The 10,060-nt window shown below is 43.2% G+C and overlaps 1 protein-coding gene across 1 annotated transcript; it reads right to left on the minus strand.

Annotated features, from left to right (window-relative positions):
* Positions 1–53: 53 nt before the first annotated feature.
* On the minus strand, positions 54–7,906 carry POLG2 (DNA polymerase gamma 2, accessory subunit). Its single transcript, XM_050920702.1, has 8 exons — positions 6,885–7,906; positions 6,208–6,334; positions 5,956–6,061; positions 5,356–5,529; positions 3,356–3,496; positions 2,072–2,152; positions 1,238–1,338; positions 54–251 (listed from the first exon to the last, which is right to left on the minus strand). Exons 1-8 carry the CDS (start codon positions 7,555–7,557, stop codon positions 86–88), a joined length of 1,569 nt encoding a protein of 522 aa, XP_050776659.1. The 5' UTR covers positions 7,558–7,906; the 3' UTR covers positions 54–85.
* Positions 7,907–10,060: the final 2,154 nt, after the last annotated feature.

Here is a 10,060-nt window from a genome sequence, read left to right on the forward strand (position 1 = left end):
TCATCTGTGCCACTGAGTCAGTGTGACACTTTGGAAATCAATTTAAACAGAGATACAAAATTCCTTTTATTAGCGAGGTTCTAATTTATACATTTTTAGCTGCTGTAATGTACTTAGTTAAAAAGTCCTTCAATCGAGAGATGTGCATCATTTCTTTCATGGTGGTGTCTCTGCTTCTCAGCTGAACCACTCCATTCTCCAGAGTAACATCACTGATCAAGATTGTGAAGAGGACACTCATCTCATCATACCTGCCAAAGAACGAGCACTCATTACTGCTGTTACAGTATTGTTGCCTTGGTGTGTGGCAGACTTAGACTGGGGTTATATCCCAGAGCGATATGTATATGTTCAAGTTTTGTATGTAGTTCTGTGTCCAATATGAAGATGCCTATTTTCTTACTTTCAGCTCCTTGATCTTCTCTAGTTAACTGCAGTAAGTTATGAGATTCCTTTGCAATAAAAGGGGAGTTTTATTTAGTAACCTACAATAGGGACATTTTTCACAAGAGAAAAATGTTACAATTTCTCCACTATTTACTAGCTGATCAGCCATACTTTGAGTAGTATTGTACATGAACATGACTTATTAACTTTGCTATGTTAAAACAGTATGTATTTGTTTCTTGCTGGAAACCTCTATTAATTGTGAGAAAAAAGCACAATCTAGATTTTTTTTTTTTTTTTTTACTCCTTAATCTACTTATGTTTTGTAGGTTGATGTGGGCCAGTTCTAGCAAACTGAATTGGCATGAGCAATTCTTACTCAGTAGGACTGCTTGTGTGAATGAGAATTACTCAAGCTGGTATTGGTTGCAGGACTGGGTTCTGTATAACAACGGGTTTCAAATCAGCTGACTTAAGAGTGAAATGCAGAAGTCAGTCCAGATACAAAATTGGATGTAAGCTGGTTCAGTAGATTTATGATTCACTCTAGGAAACCACAGTTTTCAGATAGGATTTCCTGAATGTTTTATTATTAGCAACTGAAGAGCAAAAAACAAAACAAACCAAATAGTTGAAGTATGAAAAATAAAGTTTACTGAAATCCCTCATTTTTTAAAGTGAACCAATTCAAGGGTTTTTTTAAATGTTGTTAGAGATATCAAGTCTCGATCTGTATTTTAGTACCTTCAGTCCTTTGGTTACTGTACCTGATGACTTTATACTGAAATCATTCATTTTTGCTACTTTAAGGAAAGCCATCTTTCCACTTGACATTTTCTCTCTTTCTTACTTTGCATAGAGTTGCTCCAGAGGTGTCTGCATGGTTTCAAGATACCCAGGCCACACAGAAATTCCTTTCTCTATCAATTCGCTGAACAGCCCCTGACACACCTAGGGGGAAAAAAAACCCCACAGTCTTAAGAGGTTTAAAATTTTGGGAGAAGGAGCGATACAGGCTGTATCTGTAGTATCTGTTTGATATTAAAACTCATTTATTATGTTTATAAATTAACAGAAACATGCACTCAAAAAAGAACATGACTGCTAAGAGATCTTCATATTTATACATAGTTCCCTAAACAAAAAGGTCTTTTCCCCATGTATATTTCTTACATAGACATCACTAACTTGAAAAAAGTCAAGTCTTCATCTGATTTCCTCCCTACCATTGTTACCCTTAAGACTACTATGAAGGATTAAACAAATTTGGTTTATAATCAGAATAAACAAACTCAAAAAAAATTAGTCAATATTACTTTTCTATTAAATACAGCTTGAGGAAGAGCAGACATTAAAGCCAGGATGTTTCTGTTCCCCCACTCCATGTGGGATTAATCACAGTGGATCTAACAGACGTGCCCACTGCCCCCAAATCCACATTCCACAGGGCACTTTCTAGCATGCAGGGAATATGGAGCTCTGCAGAGGCTTCCTATGGCTTCCTATATCCTGCACAGTGAAAATGCCGTTTCACTGCAGTGAGGGCCCTTCGTGCCCATGAAGGAGAAGCAGAATCTCTCTCACACGAATAGAAGGTTTTAAAAAAAAAAGTCAATATGAGAATTACAGCACAAGACTACATGTAACTCCAGCTCCCACAATTAAATGCTTAGTTACAACACACCTGTCTCAGCTCCATTGTTGGGCCTCTTCCCACATCCAACGCAACTTTTATTGGTGTTAAACAAGGGTGAAGCTTAAGTACCTAACAATGTTGCAAGAAACATGTTAATGTAAATGCCCAGTAAATACATGAAACAGAACTAAAAGAGTATTAGTGAAATATATAGAAGTATTGGGATGGATTTTATTTAAATCAAATTGATTTAAGTCATTAGTCAGGAATACTCAATTTAATCATGGATTTCTACATAAAAGTGCATTCTTCTTGGTTGTTATAACCTGAATACATATTTCTTCACAGGTAGAGAAACTTCATTAAAATATTCTCAAACTGGGTCTCTTTTACCACCTGCTGCCATTATAGGTTTTTGGTAAATCTCAAATCAATGAAGGCTACACTCAGAAAGACCTCAAGACTTCTGGAATATGCTGTTCAAACAGTTTCACATTTGTTTCTACTGCTTGTCCCTCCCTTCTCAAATTTATTTCCAGACTTCTTGTCCAGATCTATTCCGCCCCCAACAATCTTCTATTCGTTGAACTTTTTGAAACGTTGTGTTTTTAGAGAGAGGTAAGGGATTGACTCTATGTACACAAATTTGCAGAGGGACAATAGGGTTGAGGTCTGTTATTTCTCACCTCTATATATTATTTATTTTAAAACATTTTCGCTGTTAACAAGCATGTTATCTCTGGAGACACAAATCCACAGTTTGAGAATTGCAAAATAAGTATTTCTGATGGTAGACAGAAATGGGTAGATAGAAAGATGAACCTAAATAATCTATACAGAAGCCCCTGGAAGCCAATAAGATTGGGTCCCTAATCCATTAACTATTGGAACTTATTTACAAAAAACATTACATGAATATATGGTCTCATTCTATAGAATTAGAATTTATAATCCCTGTTCCATGATGAGATATCTTTGAGCTATAAATGTATCTTTAGAAGGATTTTTTTGATAAAATGCTTTTTGAGGAAAAAACCTGATTTAAATAGAAAAAGATCAGGGTTTGTTTTTTTAATCATTGATTTTTATCCACCCTGAGGAATATTCAACTGTATTTGTTTTTGGAATAATGAAAAATAAATGCTTAGTTAACAAATAAATGCTTAGTTAGCAAATATATTCAATATGTACAGTCTTGCATTCTCTCAAAACAGAAATCCAGACCTGAATAAAGCAAGTCACATTTGATACAACACTCAGACTGTTTTAGTTTGTACCTTCCTAGTCAGACTATTTTCATAGTCTCTTCTTCCTGACACACTAAGAAGTCACCTTTCTTTGAAGAGTTTTCTTTCTTGTTAGCGAGCTCTCCATGAGCTGCAGAGAATCACAGAGATATGCTAGCACTCCTTGGTCCAGATTGCCACTCACAGACAGCACATGAGGAATAACATTCTTCCTTCCATCCCGACCCTGCAGGAGAAACACAACAGAAATGCACTAAGTAACAGTACTCAGAAATAAACAGTGTATTTAAATGAATGAACACAAGAAGGCACCAATCCCAAGATGGGTTCCCTCAACGCACATTTAAAACAGACATATATTAAAGAACAACAAGCAGCAGCAACCTCACAACATACAGCAGTATCTAACTGAAGCCTAAGCAAGAGAGAGAGAAGCACTCCACCTTCCTTAAATCCTGCCTTTGAAGCAACATCTCACCAAAAGCCCTCAAAGAAGATAAGCCTTACAACAGCAGTTCTCAAACTTTTTTTTCCATAGACCACTTGAAAATTGCTGAGGGTCTCGGTGGACCACTTAATGATCTTTCCAAATGTTTATACCATTAGTTAACTATTGTAAAGCGCTTTGGATAAAAGTGCTATATTTAAAAAAAACAACAACTTTTTTTGTTCTACAAATAAAAGCACACAACTCATCTTTTAACATCAGTAGTCTTACCTTTCTAATGTGATGGATGTGCCCTCTCTCCCCCACCGTGACGGCCCCTGAGCTGGGGCTGGGAAGGAGTGGGGTCTCTCCCTGGCAGCAACAGCCCTAGAGCTGGGGAAAGTGGCCTCTTTATCTGGCCACCAAAGCCCTGAATGTCTCAAATTCCCCCAACCGCCTCTTCTCACCCCACTGCCCCCTCCCACCTATCCCCTATTGCTCCCCAAGGCCACCACCTCACCTAACATGTGCATCTTCTCCAGGGTACAGGCACCTAATTAGCGGAGCCATGCCTGCGCGGATCCACTAAATAGGTGGGTGGCCCCTTATTCTCTTGTGTGCAGCCACCCAGGCAGCACCTTAGAGGGAACTATCTGCGGACCACCTGAATGGAGCTTGCGGACCACAGTTTGAGAACCTCTGCCTTACAACAAGGCAGGGATTTCAGACCCAGGCAATTGGGTTCAGAAGTAAAAGACTCCTCAAAGAACATACCTTGCCAGGAGCCTCCTCTCTTTTACACCAAGGGGCTCCAGCTTGAGCACCTTTGTTGATCTTAACTGTAGCAGAATAGCAGGGGGAAAGAGGAGGTCTCTCAGGTTTTCATATGTCAATGCCAAAGCCTTAAACCAGTGCTTCTCAACCAGGGGTCCGAGGCCCCCTAGGGGGGCGCAAGCAGTTTTCAGGGGTCCACCAAGCATGGCTAGCGTTAGATTCGCTAGGGCCCAGGACAGAAAGCCAAAGTTCTGCCACACAGGACTGGAGACCGGGGCACCGAGTCCCACTACCTGTGGCTGAAGCCAAAGCCTGAGCAACTTAATTTCACAGTGTCCCCTGTGGTGTTGGACCCTGGACAACTGCCCTGCTTGCTACCCCGAAACGCCAGCCTTAGCTTTTATATGCACAAAAATAATTGTTGTGGCACAGCTGGACCTGTGGAGTGGGAAGAAGCTCAGAAAGAAAAAGGTTGAGAACCCCAGCCTTAAATCGCACATGGAAAAGCAACTCATGCAGACCCTGCAGCACCATGTAATACTCTACTTAACAAATCAGTACCACAATCTGAAATACTGTTCCCTGCACTGTTCTGTCAATGTACCTCAAGTCTAACTTGAAGGAACAGCTCAGAGAAGGAACAAGTCAGAGAATAGTTTGGTTTCTACGCTCATTCTCTGGCCTTTCTGCTTTTGGAGGCCTGATAAGATCATAGTCCTAGATAGCATGGGTACAGGCTACCAACCACTCATACTGCCTTTGTTTTGAAAACAAAATTTTATTTCCATGTCGATAAACTGGATCACACCAAAGCAAGATTTGTATCTCATGAGGCTTTCCCAGTGAACAATATTTTAAATATAATAAAATTAACTGAATCTTACATGTAATTTTGATTTATTCCCTGGATACATTTGTAACAGTTCCTTATCTCCTAGACTCTGCAATGTTTCTACTGGTTCCTTTCCCCAAGGAAAGCTGTAGTACAAATGATTTCCTTTTCTTCCCTCTTTATCTTGAAAGTCGCTGCTACTGAAGTTGGACGGGCCTATCGCAAACTGAAAATTAAGAGATTTAAAATGTCCACTTATTGTACATATTAACTGAATTGCAAATGATAACTCTTAAAATGTAGGTGCAAACCCACTGGCCTATAACCATTTAAGAACAACAACAGCTTTTAGAATTCCAAAATGCTACATCAGTTACAGCACACAAGCCCCCAAATCATTCAGAACAGAAACCCAAACTAAAATGGTGTTTTCTAATTCCCATTATAAACAGTTTGACAGTGTTACGTACTCAAACAATTTCTCTATTTTACCCGTAAGTGGTTGCAGTTCAGAGGTGCATCTCTGGCAATATCATTCTATATCACCCCTAAAAATGCCTTGCCCCCCTTTAAAACATAAATGCTATAACAAGGTTGTCCAATGTTTTCTAGCTTAAGGAGCAATAACAAAGGCGAAGTGAATATCAAATACCTTTCTCCACCACTGAAGCCGCTGGCGTAACCAGTAATCAAGCCACTGTCCTGCAGTTCTGGCAGAGCTAAACCATACAAGGGAAGACATTGTCCTTTCGCCTATTCTTTAAACAATAGCAAGGGCAGCAAGTTAACTCCTTTAAAAATAATAAGGGAAAAGCAAGAGATAGCATTCAAAAAAGATATCCAAAATGAGTTTGCATTTGTTTAGTTTAAATATAAACAGAGATGTCAGTTTTCATTACTGTACCTTGCGATATTGTCATTTTGAGGCTCAATGTCAGGAACAGGATGAAAACATACTCCAACCTGAGCAAGTCCACATGGCAGCCTCTTGTTTACCAATTCTAGACAATTAATATATTGCTCTAGAGCACCTGTCATGAGACAAATCATTCATTTCTGCAGTTCTAGAAAGTATTTTAAGTTTTAATTATAATTAAAATTAAATTCTAACTTATCTACAGAAGTTAAAGCACAGACATTTAGCAAGAAGGGAGAACAAAGGTAAAAGCAATAAAAGACTACAACTTGGTAATTACCATACATTAATTATAGTATTTTGCATGCACCAGCTCTACCATTTGGACTGCTGTTTCAGAGATAACTGGAGGAAAATTCAGTTTTCACAGGCCTGTCTCCAGTGTTGACAGAACAGTTAAGGGTCACATACACATTTAGGCATCGCAAGCCATGATTACGCTGCTTCACTACCTGACGAAGACGCAAACTTGTAACACATTCAGGCAACATCACAACATGAAGACTCAGGCAGTAAATCATGTTAACAGATTAATCTTATGCAGTGGAATAAATACAAAGAGGTAACCCACCTGCCTTTTGCTCCCAATCAGCAGATAATGAGAGATCATGTCTGCAATTTCTATACATATTTGTTCATTGGGGATAAAGAGACTAAGAACGTACCATGAAGAAGGTCCTCTCGCAGCACCCCAGACATCCCTAGCACCTTTTCCAGAGTTGCAGTTATCTGCTCTTTGTGTAATTCTTTATTCTGGAAGATTTCACGCAGGGTTCCACCTTGTATCAGCCTGAGAGCCTCCCCTGCTGCCAGCATGCCAGCTCCTGGAGCACGATGTAGCAAAGAATCCACTGCAAACACTTGCTCCCTGGAAACCACCACCGAGGCCCACCACTGGGCTGCCAAGTTCTTCCTCAGCTCCATCCCCAGGGGCCCAAAGCCTGGGTGGCAGCCCCTCAGGTAAGAATCCCAAGTGAGTGCCTGCTGCTGGTCCCCCCTTAGGAAGTGCCTCCTTTGGCACACATCCAGCAGCACCTCACTGCCCTCCCGAGGCTGCCCCTCTGCACTGTTGCAGGGGCCCCCCGTATAGGGCCGCAATTGGGCAAACAGGGGCCCCAGAGCGAACCTGAGGGACCGCATCTGCACCCCAGGAACCACTACAGGAGGCCTAGGGGGTGGGCCCTGCACCCCAGGGACCCCCAACTTGTGCCTCAGTTGGATCTTGGAGGCGCCCACGTCAGGGCCCGGATGCCGCCCCTTCAGGGCATGGTTGGGGTGCAGGACCCCAGCCCGAGCCCTGCCCCAAAGCCTGACCCCCGAGCAACCGCTCAGCATCATGCTGGTACCGACAGCGCCCGGGGCGGGGGGAAGGGAAGGACAAGAGGCCCCGACGTCACATAAGACGCGCAAGCGCACTGCATCGGGAACGGGCGATGCGGCCGGGTAATGAGTTACCACCGCGAGCGGAAGAAGAACGCTCTGGCACGCGCGTCCCGGCCTGGGCAAGGTCACGCGCCCCGCGCCTGCGCAGTAGTTCCCCTGCTCCCGTCCCTTACGGCTGAACGCGGAGTCCCAGCTCTGGGGTTGTGTCAGCTTCCGCCCCGCCCGCGGCACGGACAGTGGTTCCTGGTAGAGCTCCGGAACCCGGGGGGGGCCGGAACCGTGAGGCCCCGCCCGCTGCCCGCCCTCCAGGCCGGAAGCTGGAGCGCCCCGTGTAAGAGGCGCGCACGGCGGGTGGAGGGTCCGAGGCTCCCCACAGTGGCCGGGCTTCTTGGGCGGCTCTTTCCACGGTCCGGCTCCCGCTTCCGGCCTGGCCAGGGCGCGGAGCCTCGGAGGAGCGGGGGGGGACCGTCCCCCCCAACGGACAGAGTCTGGTGCCTCTAGCAAGGAGCTGATCACCTCATCACCCCCCTTCCCCTAGGCACAGCCCCGGTCTGAGGCTTGCAGTTGGGGGGCGGGGGAGAGAACGCAGTGGACAGACATGGCCCTCCACCGTGGGAGGCTATGCCCCCTCCCAGTACCCTGCCTGGCTAACTGTGCTGGCAGGTTCAGGGTGATTTGAATGTTTGCAGTTTGAAATGACACTTATTCTGTAATTTGATTTTTTTAATTAAAAGAAAAGACCAACCACAATGGTATTTTTCAAGCCAGCATGGAACATCTGTCTCCGATAAGGAAACAGCTTAAAGCATCGGTCATATGAACAGCACTGGGAACTGTGCTAACTCCCACCCAGAGCTGACCCCTGCCCTGAGAAACTTGCAGTGGATGGCTCTGATCCCATTGAAGCCCCACTTGACCCCATGGGACTGTGTGCAGGTATTAGCACCCAACTGCACAGATCTGATTATAGGAATGAAACCTGAGACTACTTCCTACTGTCTTGAGGCTGCTGTGCCAACACCTTCACCTGTTGTGAGACTACATTTTGACAACCCTTCTCTGCCTTTCCCTCCATCATGCGCACACATTCATGCAGGGACAAATGAGGCAGGAGATGGGAGTCAAATCACAACTTTCCAAACAGGGTTTGGGTGATGACAGCTGTGATCCACTGAGTTTAAGTGCAAACGGGACTATGGAAGGAGAATCTGTGATGGTGCTCTGAGTCTAGACACAAGTCACGTGAGGGCTCTGGATGCACAAAGCCCTGTGTGGTCACAAAGATAGGAGATGCTTGCTGTAGTTTGCGTCAGAGTTGCATTGTTATATAAAAAGCCTCTAACAGAAAGGTTCCCTAGGCAATAGAGGAGGGTTAAAAACAGCATAGATGGGAGGGACCTAATGTTCGGCTGTAGGCGTGTGGCCGAGGTGAGGGAGATTTGTCTATTAGTTCTGCTAATGAGCTCCCAACTGGCAGTCTGACTCAACAGCATGGCAGTGGAAATTTCCATACATGCAGCAGCATTTCCTAATCATGGATTTAAAATAGTTCCAGTAGGTGGAGCTTAATGAGGAATAAGCATTCAATGTGCTGTGCATGTTATGAAAAATTCATGTATGTTTAAACCTCAATGATTCAGAATAATCCCATCATCCACAGTTGCCAGCTTTACAAGCTAGAAGAGCAACAGAGTGAAAATAAAAGATTGACAAGAATTACTAGGTCAGCCTGATAAGTTGCATGGCTAAGCAAAAGAAATCCAGTTTAACATCCTAGCTACAGTAGGATCAGAATCCTGCTAGTTACAATGGTATTTACAAATGAGAGTTGTCACTAGCTTGGTTCTAGAAAAGGGCAAGATAGTCTTGTCTGAGAATCAGAAGTTATATTCTATACTACAGTTTAGTGGGAGAAAAAAAATCCCATTTATTTATTAATCCCATTGAGAAACCTGTGTTAGAACCCTGCTAGCAACAAGCTTGTGAGGCTGAGGCTACTGTCTATCCTCCAGACCAGTACTGGCTCCATGGGGCAAGGGAGTACAGCAGCAGAATACAAGGAAATGAGAACTGATTTTTTAACATGGTGAGCTCTTGATTTAAGTCCCACTTTACCCTTTTGGTTATCTAGGTCTATATATCCTGGAAAAACAGGCTTCCATGCAAAACAATTCAGGTCTACTTGTATATTGAGAGTTATTAGTGCTCTAACTTTTATGGCTGCAAAGGTTTTAATACTAGAGCTTGGACTCCCAGGTTGCACTTTGCATGGTTTACAGCACCCTTGCTTTGAAGGGCTGATAAAAACTTCTACAGGACAGCTGCATACTACTCTTGCCCTTCACCTAATGAAGAGTTTTCATTAAAAACAAGTTAGCTGTACTATTGTTTCCATGTATTTTCACAGGTTAAATCTACTCTAGAGAGACAAATAAATAAAATGTCTCTTCAATACTAA

Source organism: Gopherus flavomarginatus, chromosome 12, assembly GCF_025201925.1.
Source record: "Gopherus flavomarginatus isolate rGopFla2 chromosome 12, rGopFla2.mat.asm, whole genome shotgun sequence".
NCBI lineage: Eukaryota > Metazoa > Chordata > Testudines > Testudinidae > Gopherus > Gopherus flavomarginatus.